The sequence below is a fragment of the Psittacula echo genome, assembly GCF_963264785.1.
Source record: "Psittacula echo genome assembly, chromosome: 5".
NCBI lineage: Eukaryota > Metazoa > Chordata > Aves > Psittaciformes > Psittacidae > Psittacula > Psittacula echo.
Window position 1 is genome coordinate 72,499,374 of NC_137739.1, and position 22,880 is coordinate 72,522,253.

Consider the following 22,880-nt stretch of genomic DNA (forward strand, 5'->3'; position numbering starts at 1 on the left):
TTGTCAATGGGGTAGGGGGAGGTTGTTTTCCTTATCTTCTTTTTCCTATTTATGCCAGAATCCTTTTCTTTTCTTTTCTTTTCTTTTCTTTTCTTTTCTTTTCTTTTCTTTTCTTTTCTTTTCTTTTCTTTTCTTTTCTTTTCTTTTCTTTTCTTTTCTTTTCTTTTCTTTTCTTTTCCTTTTCTTTTCTTTTCTTTTCTCTTTTCTTTTCTCTTTTCTTTTCTTCTCTTTTTTTCTTTTATTTTTTCTTTTCTTTCCTCTTTTCTTTTCTTTTCTTTTCCTTTTCTTTTTTTTCTTTGCTTTTCTTTTCTGCTTTTCTTTGCTTCTCTTCTTTTTCCTTTGCTTTGCTTTTTCCTATTGCAATTTATCTACTCTAAAACCTCAAGAATTAATCCTCAAGGAAGAAGAGACGATATTTTCTATTGCTGAATTTGTTGATATACCCTGCCAAGTCTTATGCTCTTTGCTGGTAATGTTATATCTGAGACCAAAATTCCCCTCGAGGTTCAAAGGGACTTTGGCCCAGCAGCATACATCAGCCCCAGAACACAATGGGCTATAATTGAAAGAGAAGAAATTTGTGTATATGTTTTCAGACTTCATACATTCAGAGACTTACTATGTCAAAAGGGAAGTGCAAGAGAATTAAATACCAATGATCAGGGATAGATGAGCCTTGCAGAAGTCAGTTTTCAACACAATATAATACAAACTACCAGGAGCTTTTGTAAATGTATTGAAAACATAAAGAAATCAACTTTGTTCCTTTGTGCTGACTATTACTTAAAATTACACCTCTCTTAAGTACATATTTGATTAAATCTTCATCCAGCCCGATCTTCCTGCAGGATCTTAAAAAAGCATGTAAAATCTCTAGTGACTTAACCTTATACATGAGAGCCCAGGTTGTGCCAAGTTCAAAGTTTTCTGTACAAGCATGCAAAATAGATTGATTAAACTTTCTGGGTTTTAGTCCTGTTGTTCCTATTGATTTCTTTAAATTCATGTTGGCAAACCAATGTTGGTACTCCACCTGTGATGGTCAGTAGGATCTCAAGATTCGTACCCAAGGTATGAAATTGGACCTCTAGTCTGACATCCGATGATATTGCATGGTGATGAGCAGGGCTGATTGTATTGCATGAGACTGTTCCAGGTCACCTGGGGATTGTGCAGGAACTGGTGAAATAAAGCCCTGGATTGCACCACTATTGAGATCTCTGAAGCGATAAAACACTTTTTTGCTTTATTTATGTACTTATGCCTGCTTGTCCCCATTTCTCTTCAATAAGCAGAGCACACAGTCTTTCCTCTAAGTCTTTTACTGTAGTAACGCTTCCTGTATTCATGCCAGCAGCCCTCAGATCATGATAACCTTTCTGGTCTGTAGGAATGAATCATTCCTGGTGTGTGTGCACACATTCTGATGAGACTACACTATTGGAAGACCTTTGTGATTGTGTACTGCTCACACAGCAAAGCTGGCAGGGGCTCAGCACTCCCACAGGCCTTCTCCTGAGCCATTCAGTGCATTACTGACTCATTTAAATAGTATCATAGGATTGCCCCAGAGAGTGATGGCCACAAAAGAAAACTGGGGAGTCAGAACAAATGCAAGAAGACATATTTTTGAAAACATACGGTATATCATTAACATTGTTAATAGTAACTTGGAAGTCATCAGAATCTTAATCAGACAATATACAGAGCATGATGCAGTATATGTCAACGGGAAAACATAAAATAGGTAAACTCATCTCCTTTGCTCATGAGGTGAGCTTCAGGTGTGGGATTTGGCAGTACAAACATGACTAAAATCATAAGCTACTGAACTGCAGCAAATACTGACCTCTCTTGACATAAACAAATAAAGAAAATCCAGTGAGCCTGTGCATATAAGGCAGGTTGAGCACACTGGGGATGCATAGTTACAGCATTGTTCCACAAAAACATTAAATAATGCTTAAATAATGAATACTCTATGTGTGAGTTTCGGGAGAGTCAGAATTCATGAGAGGTTCAATGGAGCTGCATGGTTCAGGCAGTGTTTTCCATAGTGATACCCTATTAAAAAACTTGAAGCTGGTATCAAAGATCAGTTTTCTATCTACACAGATGTCTTTGGAATATGGATTACCTGAAAGTAACTCACAAGTAAAGCTGAATTTGATATACTCTGTTGGGTGACACCTACCTCTGTAATTTTTTTAACAAAGCTAAATAGGAGCTTCCCTGGAGATATCCTCCAGATAGCCATATTTCAGCCGAGTGTTTTGGAGTAGTTTTCTTATTCTGGCTCAGATGGTCTCGCATGCAGTGTTACAGCACAGGTTGCCCTGAAGGTAAAATTACCTATATAATAATGCTGAACTTGAAATAGGTCACAAAGCATAGCAAAGCGAGAAGTGGGTTTGATGTCATTGTTTTCCAGTAATTAATCACACTAGGAAGCTCAAAACAAGAAAGAAGTTATTGATGGTTAAGTCCATACTGGCTATTGAGATCTGCCTTAAGTACTAACTCACTGACCTGTACCATGAGTTTTCAAGCATGGCTATCAGGGCAGACAGAGCCTCAAGAATCCGTGGGACCTCATGTGTATAAGTGCTGTTGATGATGGTATGCCATGAATCATGTTTGTAGAGGCTGTCCCATGAGACATCAGAGGTTACAGGGCAGAGAGAAGACAGTACACTTGGTGTATAGCTACCTTTGAAGTGTTTTTTTTTTTTTTTTTTTTTTTTATGAAAATGTAGAAATAGTCATGTGATTTCCCCTTTTAAAGCCAAATCTTGCTCATCTTAGCCTACAGAATCTCCACAAAAGAATTTTACCATGCAACCCCTAACAGAATAATGTTTTATTCATTAAAATCACCCTTGCTATTTAGAGCTTGAGACAGCAGAGTTTGTCTGAATTCACAGCAGTTACTTCACTTCCACTGGGTAACATGGAGCATGTTGCTTATACTGGCACCTTTGGCTGCAGACCTCCAAAAGGACACCTTTGTCCCTGGTCCACCCCACCATGCAGAGAAGCCCATCTCTGAAGGGCTGTGGGGAGCTGGGACAGAACAGCATACACTCAAGCAGCAGAAGGACAGCTTCTAGAAACAGATCCTGGACAGGAGTGAGGCTAAGGGTGGTGATTCCCCAAGAAGATAATACAAATGGAAGTGCCAGAGGCTACTTCTGAGGCTTTTCATCTTTCATTATATGCTTACCCTGAATTTCCTCTTCATTTGCCTGCAGTGAGTAGAAACGTGTTAATTTTTTAAACCCAAGCATAAACATGCTGGAGCTGGAGAGGGTCTGAAGCATACCTAGTGGTGCTGTGACATAAAGATCACAGCTGGAGATCTGCTGCTGCAACAGGCAAAGAGCCAGATAGGGTAAAGTCTTCTGGCTGAGGCACTTGCTCTCCACTTTGCAGCTTGACTTATCACAAGAGAGAGGTCCTTCTTCAAGACATTAAATTCCTATTCATATATAATAATATATATTCCTAATATTCCTAATATTAGGAATATAATATTAGGAATATAATATTCTAATATTCCTAAGACACTAAATTAGTTTAACCTGTCAGTGCCAGAGCTCTGTGCAATACAGGAATGATCCCATACCATTTACCTAACTCTGTTTCCTCCTTTGTCAAGGGTACCAAGGATACTGGTTCCGGGGGCAACTGCAGAATGTCACAGATCCTGCCCAGCACTTTCACCTTTGCTGTAGCTCTTGCCACTGCTGCTCCTCCTAATCACTAATGGCAAGGATTCCTGACAGTTCACATCACCTCTGGAAGCCCACATTAGCCCTGTGAGACAGTAAGCAAGCAAATACAGTGGCACACAAAAAGAAAAGGGAAAAGCAAGCAAACAAACAAACAAAAAAAGCAAGCACACAGACACCTGCTGTGAGTTTATTTTGACAAGTGGCATTTAGATGCAATAAGCTGTGATCATCTCTCCGGCGTGGCTGCAAACGGAAAGGAGCCAACTGGTAAACAAACCCAAGTGCTCAGGAGCAGAGTGCGGCTTCTTTCACTGGGTTGCGGGACTGGCGAAGAGAGGGGGCAATGGGGAGCTTTTAGGCTGCCCTTCGCTGTAGGCTGTCTTTCCGCTCTCCGCCAAGCCTGGAGGTGCAGGAGGAATGGGCGCGTTCCTGCGGCGGGCTGCAGCGCGCAGTGGGATACTCGGGAGAGGATGCAGAGGAGGGGAGTGCGCGCTGCGGGGAGAGGGGGACGGCGGGAGAGGAGAGGGCGGTGTGTGCCTGCCTGGGAGGGGGCTTTTATTCCCTTGAACACACAAACCGATGCCTACCCTGCTGAAGCAGTTAAACAGAGGAGAGCAGCAGCCATGCTGGCAGATTCCTGCCCTGTGATATGCCAGCCACAGGGTGACGCAAGGGCTGGAAGGCTCCAGCTAACAAGCCATTTTCACCTGCGTAATAAGCGCTAGTGGAGATAGAGCACCAGCAGCAGCAGCAGCAGCAGCTCCGAGCCACCGCAGCCGGCCGGACTCCAGCGCGGCGGCAGCATCGTCCAGCCCTCGGCGGCCACCGCAGCTTTTTCGGTGGCTCTCGCTTCAGCCTGAGAGCCGGAGACGAGCGGCCGCCTGGCAGGCAGCATGTCAGCCCCGCCGGACCCCCAGGACCTGCTGCTGGCGGGCACTGGGGTGCACTGGGCTGCTGACGGGACGGACCAGTATGCAGCTGGGGCTCCGCTGCGGGATGGAGATGGGGCCCATCAGCGGGAACAGCTGGTTTTCGGCTCCGCCAGGGAACACCCGCCCGTTGCCATGGCGACTGCATCCCCAGGTAAAAGGCGAGGGGTACCCAGGGATGCTCAACAAAGGGACCTTGGCAACAGCAGGTCCTGGTTGTTTCGTTCCCGTCCCTTTCCCGGTTCTTCTCCCAGCCTGTCTTCTTGGAATCATTACTAATGAGTTAGTGAGCAGACGCAGGAAAACAGAAAATAACAAGCAATTGCGGCGTTTGCAAATAATCAGTTTTACTGACGTGGGGGAGGGGGGATACAGGACCCAGATAAGTTCCCCGAAGCTCTTTGCAGTTCAGCACAGGATATCCAGGTTTTGGTCAAATGATAGAGGGCGTTTGATTTCACCTGACTTGATAGGGTTCTGTCCTCATTTGTTGTACACCTGTACAAATCTGGAGTGACAGATCTCAAAGGAGTTACTTCAGCTATTCCCCATGCACATGGAACTCCTGCATGGCACCTTATGTTATTTCAACATGTAGCTTTTAATGGAGTGCCTATTCTGAAGTGTTTGTATATTTTCTGCATGCTTTTGAGACACGTCCATTCAATCATGGACTTTTTGGTTGGTGTGTTTTCCTCCTCCTTTTTTTGGTGTATTTGATTTACAGTGCATTTAGTTTAGCTAGGGTCTGCTGGTTCTTTGATTTTTGGTTTACCTTTGGGATATATTTGCTTTGCCTTGGTTTAGGGTTCCTTTCTTTAGTAGGTGTGTTAATAGTAAGTATATATCTCTTAATGAAACCCAGAAAGCTTCACCTTCCAGTAGCTCCTGACAGAAATGTTTTTGGGGAAAATTACTCTATTTCCATTTTGGTGACACTTCTCTGCTTTCTTTCCCATTGCTTTCCATTACAGAACCCATATAACCAAATTACCCAGTCCTGGGGAAGCTGGTGAATCCCACCTATATTCCTCTTCACAGAGAAGTACATGTTTCCATTATACAGCCAGACAGCATTAAACTTGAGTAAGGCGAGGGTCAGGGCTTGGGACGGGAATCAGTCTCCATTATGCAATAGCTGCAGGAGCATTAGGAACTGCGTTTTTGGGCTGAGTCCTTTCTAATCCCCTCCAGTCAATCAGCACAAAGAGTAGCTGGCCAGAAACAACACAGTCTGTGTGACAACGTGTATCATTCTACTTATGCCCATCTGTATGTTTTTTTCAGGACCTGAGTGTCCGTGCATGTGTGTGTTCTCAACATGGATATTTTCCTGGTGCTTTTCTGTTTGCTTGATGCTACTGAATTCAGTAGTAAAATGGGATCTAATGCTCATCTGCTGATGTGGGAAATGTTCTGCTGTTTTGTAGCTTTGGGCAGGAGGCTAATCTGCTGCTGTACTGCTCGTTCGCTGATCTGAATGGTAGGCTGTGAAACATGACTTTTTACTGGAGAAACAGGCAGGTGGCTTGTAATGTGGGGCTGTTTTAGGAGCGGGGGTGTGAAGACGGGCAGGACTGAGGTCTCCAGGTAGGGTTGCCTCAACAATATAATGACATGAAAAAAGGGAAAGGATCTTGTGAGTTTTATTGTTCACTGGCGGATAAAAATATGGCCATGCTGAATCTTAGCATACAGGACAAAGAGGGGTGGTCTCTTATATTGTGTAAATCCCCATTAAGTGGAATGAACGTGATACTGCTTACATTTAATGAACGCTTCTTCAGGCTTACCCTGATTGGTAGATTCAGGCTTATGGAATGCAGAATGGAAAGGAAAAGAAAAAAGGAAAGGAAAAGAGAAAATGAAAGGAAAAGGAGATGCAAAGAAAATTATTGACTTTTGGAATCCTCTGCAACTGTGCTTTAGATACGTTTGTTTGCGTGTGTCAAACTGTGGCAAGGTGGAGATAAAATGAGTGCTGCAGACTTTTTTTGGATTTTACTAGCTGTGGATTGACAGACTGTCAAATTAGCATAAGAGTAGTAATGTATTTTAAACATTTCCGATTTTGTTCTCCCTATTATATAAAGTAACTGTTACTGGTTGCATGTGTGTCTAGCTGACTCTGGCAGACCGAGAAGCATCCCAACCAGTGCAATCCTGCACATGCAGTCTCCTTTTCTGTTTGTAGCTGCAGCACTGTATTTCTGTTTCATATTACCTAGACAGCTACAGCTCCCACTCCCTTCACTGGGGGAAGTAAATAATTTCCCTGTTCTCTCTGTGTGACTAAATATTCTTAAGCTGCTGAATAAGAAATTTGTCATATTGCTGAATATCTAAAACTGTCAAGTATTTCAGAAAACTCTTTAGTTCCCCTGCTCAGAGGGGGATTCCTGTGTGTTCCTAAGCTGCAGGAATGGACCCAGCGGGAGATACCTAACTCCAGCAGCTTACAATGCTGCCATAAACTGCTGTAAACTTATAACACTCCCTATACAACGGTGCACTTGGGGGCACTTTAGACAAGGAAGAATGCATCCAAACAAAAGTGAACTGGACAGTATGTTTTCCAGGTAGTTTCCCAACACATCCCCTATCTTCCTTCATACCTCTCAGACCAGTCTTTCTTGTGAAAAGCACAGTCATGCGCTCTGAGGCAAGAGCAGGGTTTGGAGTCTGAGAGATTCTCCCAGCGTGAAAATAAATGGTGGGAATTTTTCACAAGTTGGACAGAAGTTTACTTATTCAGCCTAAAATTTGCAAATTTTCCCTGATCTTGGCTTTGATTTTAAGTTTGAAGACCAGCCAGGGATTGTTGAAAGGTTCAGGAATATTTTCAGGCTTGCCACGGGCCCGGATTTGAGCCAAACTGGCTTTGTGTCAAAACCTTGTGAGTCATTGCTGAATGATGAGAAGCAATGGATTTCACTTGCCATTCTTCAAATCAACCGAAATCGGCAATGATTTGGACTGCAGAAAAAAATTCCCAACAGGAGTGGAAAGCTCAGAGATTTCTCAAGCAAAGTCAGGGCAGTAAAGATCTGCAGATCCCATGTCTGCTTCTCCTCCTGCAGAGCTACAAAAAAGATCAACTCCAGCAGCTTCTGGGCAAGGACACAGCAGTTTCTCTTGCTTTTATCCTTGGCCACTGGATTTTGCTGAAAATGTTTGTCTCCTTCCCAAAGATTCACCCTGGTTCAGGGTGAGAGGAGCTTGCAGGCAGCTCTTGCAAGGACCGGAGTCCTGAAAGGCTGGTGAGCAGTTGCATGTTGGTGAAGAGAGCCCCATGCCACCCAACACACCATCTGGTCACAGATTCTGTTGTTTATTTTTATACAATAACAGTGATTAAAATTCCTTGAAAACAACTATTTCAAAAAATATTACACAGTCTCCTAGGCATTCCCCAAGATAAGTACATCTAGTTTCCTTCAGAGAAATGACAAAATAGAAAAATGGACTGTACCTCCACGGTGCAGATATGCTTAGGGGAAAAAAGAGGGGAAAAAGGGCAGGAACTCATACAAATTGTAATTCCCATGTCAGGATCTAGAAAGTTGTATGTAGCCCTGTGCATTGGTGGGTATCCATACACTGATTTACGTGCAGAAATGTTTTGCCCCTATATCTGTGCAGCTGAGATTGAGAGCTGCCAGCGAGCCCTGCCTGCTGATACTTTTGCCAGAATGCTCTTTGTCTTCAGACTGGCCAAAGCAGTCAGGACATCTCTGGTAATCCCTGGCCTGTTTCCAGCTGCCTTCAAAGACAGGATGCAGGTGGGGTCCAAAGGAGAGGTGGCCAGTGCACAGGAGATGGCATTAAAAACTGGGATGTGTCTATGGGGACTCAATGAGATGGCAAATATGGCTATGGGAACCCTTCTGTAACAGCAGCCAGGGGATGGCTGGGATCCGCTGGGGGACCTCAGTGAGCATCTATATGGTATGTGCCAGTGAGGCAAGGTGGGAAGGAGGGACTAGAAGCTGCTTGGATGAGGCAGATGAGTTGAGGAACAGTAGAATACTGAATCCCAGCAGTGTTTCATGCTCTGATGGACATAGATGTAGTGCACAAGACCATGAGTGATCCTGGCTCCTGCTGCTCAGTGACAAGGACAGACTCTCTAGGCACTGTGATTTTAGTAAAGACTTCGTTGGGTTTTTTTAAAGCCTTTCTAATCCACATGATTTGTAGAGGTTGAAAACATGTGCTGTGTACCCACATGCTCTCACCATGAACCAACCCACCAATACCCTGCCAGCAAGGGGCTGCAGTGAGGTGCTCATATAACCCTGTGTTTGTACTGATCAGAATTCACCTGTAAATCTCAGTTTCTTGTTTCTCTCCTCTACAGGAGAGGGTGGGTTAATGGCAGCTTTACATCTCAACATGAAAGAGGTTTTTGATGGTTTTCAGGCAGCTTGAGAGTCCTGTGTTTCACCTGAGTGGAGAGAAGTGGGTATGGACATGAATGTCTGCACTGCTTGGATTTGGCACTGATGCTTTTTGGGGATGTCAGAGCACAACCAAATGCAGCAGGTTCCCCAAGGCAACTGGCTCAGCTGCTCTTTGTGGCTTTTCTGCCCCTTTCCACCTTGCTTTAGCAAGAGCTCCACCTCCCTGTGTGTCCATGGCAATGTACTGCTCAAGCCCATGTGCATTGTAAAGGCCAAGGTCCAAACCCCGATTTTTCAAGTTGCTGTAGAAGAAGTCTCAATTGAGAATGTATTCTGTGACCTAAGCTCCCAACAGGAGGAGCTCTGAACCAGAGGTACACAAAATCTGGTTTAAAATCTATGCAGAAATAGAGTTTTCAACACCACACACATCAAAATGCAGCTGTCTTTGCCCTGTTTCCCCACACAGAAACACTGTGCTCCTCAGGTCTGCCTGCTGCAGGCTTTCACTTTCTGTCCCAGCCAAGGTCTCAGTGCGTGTTCCTCATACGGGGGGGGAACACAGCAGACTTGTACAGTGGTGGCAGACGTAGGACAACTTTCAGGCTTTGCTCAGGTTCTAGCCCTTTGTCCTGCCAATGATCTTGGAATTAAAAACATTTCTGAGCAGAGCTGCTCTGTGTCAGGGCGTGTGTGGGGTGAAGGACTCCCAAACTCCCTGGCATGGAAAATGCTGTCTTTAGTGCATGTAGGCATCCTCCCTGCATCAGCCTTGCAACCTCCAAGTTGGGGAGGGGAATTAGGCCTGTAAATGGCAAAATTCCTTTGCTGATTGCAAGCCATAAATGGAGCCTGTCTCTCCAGCAGTTCCTCTATAGATGTCCTCAAGTGCTTTTGGGAGAAGTGTGTTAGAGGCTAGGCTCAGCAGATGAAAATCAGTACAAACACTGGTGGCTTGGGCTGTCTGCAGCCCTTCTTTGCGCAGCTATGCCTCAGAGGCTGCCTGGGGTGAGGAATTCTGGGCTGTTGGGCCGTACAGCCAGTGACTAACACAGCACAGGCAGCAAAAAACTGGGGATGTCTTTCAGATCTATAACTTGAGCATTTGCAGCTTTGCAGTGTGCATCTGAAGGGTGCTTCAATGGGATGAGGGATGGCCACACGGGCTGTGTTTGGAAGACAAAGTGCTGCCAGCACTGGCAGCAAGAGGCTCCTGCCTGGCCCCATGGCCAAAGGCTGTGCCCTAGTGCCCCGAGGCCATGGAGCTCACCCAGTCGCACCCACTTGCACACCAGAGACATGGACTGATATTTGCAGAGAAAAAAACCTCTGAGACAAGAGAAGCACGAAATCCCCAGGGCTTGGGAGCAGGAAGGTTTCCAGCCTGACAAGGCTGCCCCATACATTTGCTTTTTACTGGCTGCAGTTAATAAACCCTTCAATGTCATTAAAGCTACCAACAGTAAATCAACTGCAGTTAATAAATTCAGCACTGCTGGAAAATAAAACTTAATTCATGTCCTGAATGGCACAGAAAAGCATCGAGCTGACATAACTCTGCTTGTCTGCAGTCACCCCAGCACAGTCACATCTTTTGGCAAGCATCTGCACCAAAGGTGCTCTGTTCTCACCTATACACAGGCAAACACCCTGCTGCACGGCATTTGGGACATGGAGTCACCGCTGCATAAAGGAGATGTTGGGAATGCTGCAGCTCCTAATGGCAAATGTGTTGAAATAATCTCAGAAAAAACAGCTACCTTTTCTGATACAAGATCTCATAATAATTGGAGGCTGTATCAAGGGCAGGCATCTCATTACAGCAGTGAAAGAAATATTCAAAGAACTCTTTTAACAGATGTTATTTAAATAAAAATGGAAAAGCCCACTTTTAAGGAATATTAAAGTATAAAGCCAATGCTTACGAGATAACACCTTAATATTTGAGACAGGCTGACAAGGCCGTAGTCATTTCCAGCTTAGTCTCACCTGGACACATGCAATAAAACAAAATAAACTACAACATTGTAAGGATTTTTGTTTCAAGTTTTCAGTGTTTTTAGATGTTAATTTTCACAGTGCTGTAATGCGATAGGTAGGTGCTGTTGCCTCCAGTTTTGCACGCAAGTGACCTGAAGCAGTCTGATCTAATGGGTAATAAAGCCAATTTATCATAGAATCATAGAATAGTTAGGGTTGGAAAGGACCTTAAGATCATCTAGTTCAAACCCCCGTGCCATGGGCAGGGACACCTCACACTAAACCATGCCACCCAAGGCTCTGTCCAACCTGGCCTTGAACACCTCCAAGGATGGAGCATTCACAACTTCCTTGGGCAACCCATTCCAGTGCCTCACCACCCTCTCAGTAAAGAATTTCTTCCTTATATCCAATCTAAACTTCCCCTGTGTAAGTTTGAACCCGTTACCCCTTGTCCTGTCACTACAGTCCCTGATGAATAGTCCATTCCCAGCATCCTTGTAGGCCCCCTTCAGATACTGGAAGGCTGCTATGAGGTCTCCACGCAGCCTTCTCTTCTCCAGGCTGAATAGCTCCAACTTTCTCAGCCTGTCTTCATACGGGAGGTGCTCCGGTCCCCTGATCATCCTCATGGCCCTCCTCTGGACTTGTTCCAACAGTTCCATGTCCTTTTGATGTTGAGGACACCAGAACTGCACACAATACTCCAAGTGAGGTCTCATGAGAGCAGAGTAGAGGGGCAGGATCACCTCCTTCGGCCTGCTGGTCACGCTCCTTTTGATGCAGCCCAGGATACAGTTGGCTTTCTGTGCTGCGAGCGCACACTGAAGCCGGCTCATGTTCATTTTCTCATCGACCAACACCCCGAAGTCCTTCTCTGCAGGGCTGCTCTGAATCTCTTCTCTGCCCAACCTGTAGCCGTGCCTGGGATTGCTCCGACCCAGGTGTAGGACCTTGCACTTGTCATGGTTAAACTTCATCAGGTTGGCATCAGCCCACCTCACAATCGTGTCAAGGTCCCTCTGGATGGCATCCCTTCCCTCTAGCGTATCAACTGAACCACACAGCTTGGTGTCGTCAGCAAAGTTGCTGAGGGCGCACTCAATCCCACTGTCCACGTCACCGACAAAGATGTTGAACAAGACCTGTCCCGACACCGATTCCTGAGGGACACCACTCGTTACCGGTCTCCAGCCGGACATCGAGCCATTGACCACAACTCTTTGCGTGCAGCCATCCAGCCAGCTCTTTATTCACTGAGTGGTCCACCCATCAAATTGATGTCTCTCCAATTTAGAGACAAGGATGTCATGTGAGACAGTGTCGAACGCTTTGCACAAGTCCAGGGAGATGACATCAACTGCTCTACCCCTGTCCATCAGTTCTGTAACCCCATCATAGAAGGCCATGAAATTGGTCAGGCAGGATTTCCCTGTACGTGCTGGCTGTCACCAAGCACTTTGTTGTTTTTCCTGTGCCTTAGCGTGCCTTCCAGGAGAATCTGCTCCAAGATTTTGCCAGGCACGGAGGTGAGACTGACTGCTCTGTAATTCCCTGGGTCATCCATTTTCCCCTTCTTGAAAATGGGGGTTATATTTCCCTTTTTCCAGTCATCGGGAACTTCTCCTGACTGCCATGATTTTTGAAATATGATATCCATTATATATCTTTTATATATATCTTTTTTATATATATATATATCTTTTACTTCATTTATCCATAAGTTCAGCAAAACACATGATCACTTTTATGCATATGCTTAAGACATCCTAATATTTTAAAGCAGCTAAGAATGTGCTTATGTTCCATATAATTAGGATCTGAAATACTTAAACAAGGAGGACTTAAATAAGTGATTAAGGTGCCCTCTATTTTGAGTCTTGTCTTGCAAGTGAGTGCCAAGGGTTTATTCTCACTGTTGAAAGTATGTGGTTTCTTAGAGGAATAGGCTGACCATAAGTCAGAAGTGTCTTAAAAATACTAAAGTGTTCCTGAGTGCTGAATCATGTTAAGTCTACATGATTACAAAACTAAATTACAAAACTAACTACAAATAATGCTTCACTATTTGAAACATGGTTTGTTATGTTAACATAGCATGTTATGTTATGTTCTTTTCTTTGGAAAAAAAACAAATCCAACAACAATAAAAACAACCAACAAACCCACCCCAAACCAATAACCAACCTAAGAAAAACAAGAACCTTCAGAATTTTGTAAGCAGCCCAGATCTGGCAGTAAGAGAATACAACATGAAAACCAGACGCAAGGAAATAAATCCTACATTAAAAATGGGAAAGGTTTAGTGTGTACTTGGCCCATTTCAGAGGTACCAACTACTCAGGAGGGAAAGTGAGGCAAATTCCTAAAAAGACACCCATTGTAATGCCTCCATTCCCTGCTGATGTGTGGACCTGCAGCACAATTCCATGGGTATTAGGAACTTAGAGCTGAAACTCACGTGCACAAAATAACTAGGTCTTGGAACCAAATCAGGTCTTGAGGCCTAAAGCAGAGCCAGATGTTGGCCCTGAGTATCGTGTGTCAATCCAGGCCACACGGCTGGGTTGGCATCCTTTCAAGGAACAGTTTGTGAGGACATGATAAACACCCCCATGGGATCTGCCCAAACTTTTCCAGGAGGACTGCGCCATAGGCAGCAAACAGGCATTTGCTGGGGTTGCTGTCCCCAGATTGAGCTTTGCCCTGTTTCCTTTGGGGAAATAAATAGCATGTCCGTGTGCTTTGTGGGAGGGTGCAATGAGCTTTCACAAGTACCATTTCTCCACTGACTACTGATGTACAGGTGGGTCTGAATTCCAATAAATCTTAATTAGGTCTTTCACTGTGTCCTTAACTTCGGGGCAAAAGAGATGCACTTGCTGCTCATGTGCATAGGAAATGCTTTGTATTTTAAGATATTTTCTTTCTTGTAGACTTCAGCAATGAAGTGCAGTTGCAACATGCTGGAAATTAAATGTGCACTTCAGCTGAACTAGAAGTACCCCTGCTCTTTCTGCAGGTGTAGCTGCATGATATTAACAGTAATCATATGCTACTTGCAGACTGATTGTAATAAAAAGGGATATACCTTTTCCCACCCCTTACAAAAGTTAAAAAATGTATATCCCAATTTTGCTTACTGATTTTTGGTCTTCTGGTTAGTGCTCATCTCTGTCTTAGGACGTACCATGTTTGCCAGTTTGCTGTTTGGTTGGTTTTGGTTTTTTTGTTTCCTTTTTATTACAAAGGTTTATATCTTTGACAACCGTAATTGACCACATAGATGCTCCGAACTGCAGTATTGCTGAGCACTAAATTTTAATTGAGACAGTTGCCTTTGATGTGGATCTGACCTAAAGCTGAGGCTGATTCCTCTCTTCTGCAGCTTTTGCAGTCCTTTAAATAAGTCCTAATGCAGCATTCATGTTGTTGCTGTTTTCTCTACTGCTCTAGCGAAAGTGTCTGCGTGGTTGAATATGCAATTGGTTTCTCAGAAGCTCCTGGTTGTCCTGAAAGTCTGTGTGTATGACCTGTGAATCTCAGACTGTAATTAGATTGTAGGAAAGGTGTTGGGCCCAAAGGCGAAGCTCCAAGATGATGTGTGAAAGTCAGGAGAAGTTCCAGAGAAGCCAACTTCCTCTGAACACATTGTTTATGAAAGAAAATAGCATTTTGGATCCTCTGTGAAGTAGCTTTATTTATCACTTTCATAAAACAGGAATCCTTACATGAAAATGGCTGGTAAACGTCATCTTAGTTACAGGCAAAATAGGATGCTTACATTGCTGAACAATTTGAAGTAGGTCTTTAGTAGGTGGCATCTAATTCTCTACTTAAAATGCTTCATGTTTGTTTGATGGGGGTACGTTGCATGCAGGATTGAAAAGTCAAGCAAGCAAATAACTGGTCATATGCACAGATGTGGTGTCACTCAGTAAAAGCTGGGTACTTTTACATGGGTGAAATAGGAGCTGCCTTTGAAAATGCATACCTATTTCTGCTGAAAAAGGACCAAATCTCCTGAAATTTAAACTTTTTTAGAAACTTGCCATCAGACAAAACATCTTTCCACAACAGATACATGGATTAAAATAATATTTGAAAAAATAGTGGAATCTTAGAAATCAGCTTTTCAAATTATTCCCAAATGAATTCATATATTTCATCTGATCTGGCTGGCAACAATGTTTAGAAATGTACCTTGTCTACATTTGGTTTTATAGTAGGACATTTATCCCAAATACACATAAATTTCATTTAAAAAACACTTATTCTGGCCTGCAGTGTTCTCTGTTCTATTTTCAAATTGCCATGTCACAAACTTTGGTGTTGGGTTTTTTTGTGGGATTTTTTGGTTTTCTTTTTCTTTTTTTCTTTTTTCCCCTACCCTATAAAATACCACTGGAGATTACGATGGATCATCTCAGCAGTTATCATATAGTAACAGCCAGCTGCCATTTTGGGATTTTTTTTCTTTCCTTCAAAGTCTTCCTGACATTAGCCTTTATAATTCAGTTGCTGTGTGGTAAGTCAGAGCTACAGGAGAGCGGCTTGGGGATTTACGCTGTGTGAAATATATGCAATCTCCTCTCACTTTGAACATGGTAAGCAGACCACTTATAAACCCTGGAATATTTGGTAGATCTGCCAGGCTCTGAAGATGACATTTGTAATACTCATCTAGCTATGTGTATTTGCACATGGTTGTCCATCCCTCTGCCATCCAAACTCCATCCAGAAGCAATCTGAGGGGAGAGGACTGAAGAGAGTGAGAGGAAAATAATTCTTCATTCCCAGTGGAGATTTCAGTGTTTGGGCTTCTTCTCCTTACCCTCCCCCCAATCCTCTCTGCTGTTGCTTTTGTCACTTTTTAATGACTAGTTCTTCTAACCTACTTTGAAGTAAGCATCTAGCATGCTAGATGTTTTGCAGATGAATGATACTGCCCAATGCATTTATGCATATCTGCTGTGCAAGTACATTTTCAGCTTCTATTTGATAACCTACCTGCAAACAATGTTTTTTTCCTAGAAGCTTGGGATACTAGCATAGTTCTCCAAGTGAGAATAATGCAACCACTGTTGATAAATCAACCTGGGCCTGAGGATGTTTCACCACTTTCACTGCCTCCTTGATTAGCATTATCCTCAGAGGTATAAATTAAAGAGGGAAATATATAATCTGGGAAGCTTTCCAGCATCATCTTTGAAAATGTGAGCTCAGTACTTTGCAGAGATTCCTTTGGTGGAGGAATGCTAACAGCAATGCTGAAGATGGGCTCTGATTGCACCCTGAAGAGTAGGAAGGCGCACAGACTAGCTTCATTTCTTTTTCCTTTGTCATCAAGATGATTTCTAATGTGATCTGCACAGGATGAATCTCAAACTGTTTCTACACAGTTCTGTGAACTGGTCCCATAATTGCAGCTTCAGTTGCTTCCTTTTCTACTACTTGTTCTTACTTAGTCTGACATCTGCATAAAATATGTTGCGTGTTTTCCCATCTCAGACTGCAAATAACTGCCTGCAGCTGCTACCAGTGAGTGGACACAGTCCCTCTGCTCTATCAGTCCAAGCCTGAGCTCCAGCAATATGGATTTTAGGAATTTCTTTTGACTGTTCCTACGAGGTGTCATCACAGCTGGGTGGTAATCCTGACACCTCCCTGCCCGCCAAGGGAACAAAAATGTGCTGCAGAATGTGCTGATTTGCAAAAAATATTTCACAGGGAGGGTTTGATTTTAGCAAAGCTCCAGCTGTGCTAAATGAACAGAAAAAGGATTTTTCAGCATATCAGCAACATCTTGAAAATGGAAATGCCACATCCTCCAGCACTTTCTTAGGAATCAATTTTCCCCTTCCCCAACCCATAACCCGCTTGGGGTATTTACTGGAAGTAGGAATTTAGCAAGACTGTAGTACTTGGAGCCTTGCTTTCTAACTTCTTTGTGTTTCTAGTTGCTTTCTCTTGGCTAGCTCTCTGCCAGCATCATCCTTTGCTTTCCAAGAGATGGTGAAAAGCTCAGAATGCAAGACTAAGCTGTTTTTCCTTGGGTTGGATTTTGGGCAAGCATAAGGAAGTAGATACCTTTATTTTGCTGATGGGACATCTGGTGCACAGTGGCGTGAAGGGTCTTACAAATAGTCCCCAGCAGGTGCTTGAACTAGGTCTTGGTCTTCTGAGTCCCAGGCGGTGCCAGTCTGCTTCAAAGGGCTCTCGGCTTCGTCATCGACTCAGTTTGTGGGGCCTCTCAGGCTGAGACTCCAAAAAGTCATTCCTCTCTCCTGAAAAATGTAGGACAGCTATTTTTACCTAGGTGTGTGAAGACAGGTTTGGGATTGGGTTTTTTTTCTGCCTGTTTTTCACTTTTAAATTCATATTCAGGATATTTGGTTATGTTCTGTAGAGGCATTCACCCTTCCAGCTGAACAACACAGAGGGAATACCATGTGTTATTTGCTGTCTCTACTGACACTGCTGCATTTGCTGAAGTAACGTGCTTCAACATTTCCAAACATTTTTCCTGTAGAGCTTTCTCTTCCATAGAAAGAGTTTTATGTTTCCCCTTGATTTGAGATGAAAAGAAAATTGAAAATAATGTGAATTTTCCCATGGGACACATTTCTTTTGCAGTAGCTCCACTTCCAGTTAAGTCAGGAAACACAAACAACTGCTGTCAGTATGCTTAATTTCAACCCTTCATTTATAACTTATTCTTTGCCATTGCTGTCTGAAGAGCAATGACAAAACCAGACCTTACTCTCAGCTTGAAAATGCCCATTAAATCTGAGAAGTAGGATTTCTTAGCACCTATTGTATGCACTCAATGGGATTGTGACCTTGGTTCTCTATCACTGGTGAAAATGAAGTTGCCTCCTAGTCCAGCCCATCTAGCTGCTACTGAACTAAAACACCAAGCAGGTTCCTCTCTCTTTATGGCAGATTACTTTGCCACCACTATGGTGAAGAAGGCATGAAGTCAACAGTCCCCCAACCTAGCAGCTCCCCAGTGTCCTTGGATTCAAATAATTACATAGTTACTTGCTAAAAAATGTGAGAAAGGGAAAGAAAGCCAGTGAAGACAGCAAATCTATCTCTTTCTTCTTAGGCTGCATGCAAGACAACTTCTCTTTTAAAAGCTCCCCCCTTCTCACTTTGAGCAGGAAAGCACTGCAGGCTCCTCCATGAGTGGGAAGTGAAGTCTTCGTAAGTCATCAGGTTCCCTTTCCTAACCCTGCACTTGGAGATGCAATGACAACCTCTTCCTCAGCCTTGCTGTGCTGTGTGTTTTAACCAGTATTTTGGAAAACAATGGGCTCTTCCAGAAGTTTTTAATGTATTTCAAGCCTATTTAGCTGGATGGCAGTAACTGCAAGAGCATTGAGACTTAAGGCTCTCCAAGAGTCCTCTGCTCCTGCCTGCACCCAGAACCAGGTGCCCCAGGCTTTTGTAGCCCTTAGAAATGAAAAAGCTAGATGTGAGCAAAGCACCATGCTGCTTGCATAGTTGCTTGCTCAGGTTTCTGGTCACAACTGCTCTGCTATGCCAGGTGCAAGCCTGTTTCTGAGAAGCCGGTTTAGAGGAGCTGGTTTCTAACTGACAGAAGGTTGAAAGGAAAATGCATGTTTGCTCCTGGTGCTTGGGGCAACCAACCAGGAGAAATGAGCTACAATAAAAGTCAATGTAGGCACAAGGATAAAATTGTACAAATGGGACAGGAGTGTTCAAGCTGTGGAGAAGAGAAAGTCAAGATGGAGAGAAAAATTAATAGGGAGAAAAAGAAATCTAAACTACTCTCAAGAGTTTGGATTTCTCAGGTGATGGATTTCTATGCAATTTATGGAGGTAATTAGACAATGTGATGCTTGTAGTGGTAGGAGATTAAGCCCTTAATCTGCATTTAAAATCAGTAAGTGCCTTCTGGTCCATTTGTTCTGTGTTCATGAGCTTTGGAGGCAGACTAGCATAATGAACTCCATGCTTCGTTCAGTTGGAGCTATCAAGATAATTTCTATTAAAAAACCTTTTGAATGTGTTTTACTTTTTCAATTATTTATCTCACTCAACTAGAAGAGCATAAAATCCTCATTCTTCAAGGCAAAGACAAATTTGTTCAGCCTTTCACCAAGCAAGTACTACCTGGAGGAGTGCTGTACCCAGTGTGCTGTACCCACTGTGCTCGCTTTGCTCTCCAGACCCTTGGAGAGTGGCCAACCTCTCCCAGCTCCTATGTCTTGCACTGGAAAACTACAAGGAACACCATGAAAACTTAGAATGATCTTGGCTATCTGTAGAAATGGTCTGACTAAATAGGAAAGGGTTCAGCAGGGACAAGGCATCTCAGCAGAAAGAGCCAACTTCGTAAACACAGCACGGGAAACTACAAATGAGTCCATCAGAGAAGGACTGGACTGTTGAGGGTCACAAGCCAAGTGCAAGCCACCATCGGCTGCAAAGCTTCTGCTGTTTTGTTGTTGCTAAACAGCAGATGCTACACTGAGATATGGCAACGTGGGTCTTGCGTGCGTGATGCAGCAAATGGCCTGTGGAGGAGTGCAGTGTCCAATCTGAAGCACAATACTTCAGGAACAATGCAGAAAGTTGTGAGGAGAACAACCAGGTTGATCAGATATTTGGGAAACATGATGTAGGAAGCTTGAAAGAATTAGGTTTATTTAAGCTAAAGGAGAGAATTGCTGGGAGACAGAACAAGAACGGACTTGAAGTACATGAAAGCCCAAGCAAAAAGCCCGAGTTAACTTGATGTCCAGGTCCATTGTAGGCAGGAATGGATGTGGCTTCAGTTGCAATATAAGAGATTCAGATTAGACATTTGGAAAAAACTTTTAGAGAATGTAGAAATGTAGGATTGAGAAACACAGGTTGCTGGGGGGTACGGATGGCTGCAGTTCCATTGCTAGAGGGCTGCATGGGGATTGCAGAGGGACATCACGAAGATGACGTCGGAAGTGGTACTGCTGCCTGGGGTGAGTGATGGAGCTAGGTGATCTCTTTCAGGCCTTTCTGGCCCTGTTTGTGGGGAATCTTTAAGCTGGGATGAGGGATGGCAGCAGGAAATACACTGATTTCTTCTTTTTCCATCTTACTTTGGTCCCTGTTCTGTTCAAACCAGCAGCTTCTTATGATACCCTTTGAAAGTGCACCCCAGCCATGAGTCACAGAAAAGGAGGACTGGCTGATAGTTTTGTGTTTCAGTGTCTTTTGATGGGTTTTTTTTTTCTTTTTTTTCACAAGAAAAACAGTCTTTTTTTTTTTGTTTTGCAGGAAAAACCTGCTTTCCTTGGGGGGTGAATTGACTCCTGCAGAGAAACCTAAACATAGCATTCAATGGCTTTGGTTGGACAACACAGAGCAATCTTCAGTGTAAAAGAGTAATAACAAGGATTTTTCATAAATGCAGGCTTGGCAAGGAGAAATTATAGAAGATGAAGTGTGCAGTGACAGTTGGAGATGAACAGCATAGTGCCTGCATCCAAGGAAGTAGGAAAGGGAAAAAGATACAGAAAATACAGGCTTATTCATAGAATCATAGAATAGTTAGGGTTGGAAAGGACCTTAAGATCATCTAGTTCCAACCCCCCTGCCATGGGCAGGGACACCTCACACTAGACCATGTCACTCAAGGCTTTGTCCAGCCTGGCCTTGAACACTGCCAGGGATGGAGCATTTATTCCTTTGAGATAATTAGTGTTGTTAAGAACATTAAGGTAAAAGGGAAATGGGAAAAATGCCTCATTGATTTATAAATGTGGACTGTGAAGACAAACCTGATTGTTTACTTCAGTAAGATGCCAATTGTTTTCTGGCTGGATTTCAGTGAAATCAGCAGTAAAAACCCCACAGTACTACATAGAAATTGCTAGCTGAGCTGGAGAAGGTGGAGGGCAATTCAGCCATGGCATGCTGCTTGTTACCCAAAGAGCAGACAGCTTATGCTGACAGGAATATGCTCAGGCAGCTTGGGAGCTGCTGGTGGGGCTTCTCAGTCAGTCTTGATGCTCATCTTATTAAATACCTTTGTAAAATGTTTGGTACCAAAAGCTAGAGCAGATTAGGGGAGTATCCGGGGAATCAGGGTGAGAGGTGGCTGGAGCATCTTATATGGGAAGCTGGCTGAGCTGGGCAGTCATAAGATGTAGAAATACACCTCAACACCCTGCAAGGGTGAAAAGAGCTGTGTTTGTTGCGATGTATCTTCTCTAGAATGATATGCGATGCCTTTGTACAGATGCTGGTTCAGTTTCTGCTTTGGCCTTGAGATCACCACTGTCTTTCTGAGGTAACTGCACTGGTTATGTATAGAGTCACTATTGCCCTCTGATGAAAAGGTGAAAGCAATAAGAATGATATCAGAGAAAAAAAAAAAAAGTTAAATACCTGACACTTGGTTTTAATGTTTTCCAAAACACAACCACATTTGTTTGAAAACAGTTTTAATTCAATTTAAAAAAAAGAAAAAAAATCCAGTTTACTGAAATGATTTTTCCCAGCCAATTCTTTCAACTAAAATTTTCCATCCTCCTCAAAGGATGAGGAAATAATCAATGAAAGTAGTTCTGAGAAACCTAGCACCTCTTCCTGGCTGCGTTAATATCAGTGAGCAAACTACATTTCCTCAGGCCAACTCATGAGCCAGATTTGGAAATTATTCCCTTTATATTTGGGCTCTGTGAACTGATCGTGACTATTTGAAATGTGAGCTGTGCTGCTTAATTGTAACCTCTTACATGAGTCACATGATTATTTAACAAGGATCCTTGACTGGAGGAATGAAGAAACACATCTTTTATACATACTTGATTGTGCCAGTTTCAGTGCCTGTTTTCTCTTGATGTTGATACACGCACGTTTGTCATTGGTCTTGGCAAACTTTTTTTTTTGCCAAAAAAATCATTCCTCAAGCACTGATGGAAAATTATATATGGATTTAGCTAATATAAAATCATTTAAACATGTAATAGAAATAGTGAATCATTGAACTGTTTAGATTGGAAAAGACCTTTAAGCTCATCAAGTCCAACTGTTAACCTAACACTGCCAAGCCCACTACTAAGCCATGTCCCTAAGCATCACATTGACATGTCTTTTAAATACCTCTAGGGATGCTGACTCAACCACTTCCACATCATCCCCTCTGTACCAAAATACAGGAAATAACAGTAAGATTCACTTGTGCGATACATTTGGGTGGCAGCACTGTATGTGTCCAGCTGTGGAAATTTTATTAGGTGAAGTCAGAGCCAGCTTCAGGAAGGCCAGTTTGATTGATTTCTTAGCTCTGCTGTAAGTTGGAGGGTTGGGGTTTTTTTGCATTTGTTCTGTTTAGGTTTCTCCTGAGTGCTAGGGTGTCTGTAATTCTCACCTCAGAACACGAGTAGGTCTTGCAGCTCCAGTGCAGCTGCTCCAGTGCCACATCTTCTGCTGGTCTCTGGGTTTCATCCTGCGTGCAGCATTAATGGGGAATTACAAAGTCCACAAAAGATCACTGTGTGAGGAGACTGGTAGTTTTACCATTTGTGGTACATTGCTTGTTGCAACCATTTTTCATAATAGTTTATTTATGAAGTTTTAGGAAAAAAGAATAACTTTTCTGAAGATCTAAAGCATTCAGCTGCAACAGAGTTCAGAAGAGCCTTCTCTGAAGCACTTTCTCATTGGATTTAAAGCTCTGTTTCACAAATATAAAACATAATGTGTGTGATCTTCCTTCTATTCAGCAGCAAAGGCTGCTGCTGACATAAGACAAAGTCAGTGAGCTGCCTGGATTGAAATACAATCTTCATTTTTCACACTGTAAAGGTCAGTACAGC

The 22,880-nt window shown here is 43.2% G+C and overlaps 1 protein-coding gene across 1 annotated transcript in view; it reads left to right on the forward strand.

The window, feature by feature from the left end:
• Positions 1-4,627: 4,627 nt before the first annotated feature.
• Positions 4,628-22,880, forward strand: part of RTN1 (reticulon 1) — a gene marked incomplete at its 5' end in the record, with an annotated part of 120,079 nt that continues 101,826 nt past the window's right edge. Inside the window, one exon of the mRNA XM_080618809.1 lies at positions 4,628-4,817. Coding sequence (XP_080474935.1) covers positions 4,628-4,817 — 190 coding nt within the window. The remainder of the gene's footprint in view (positions 4,818-22,880) is intronic.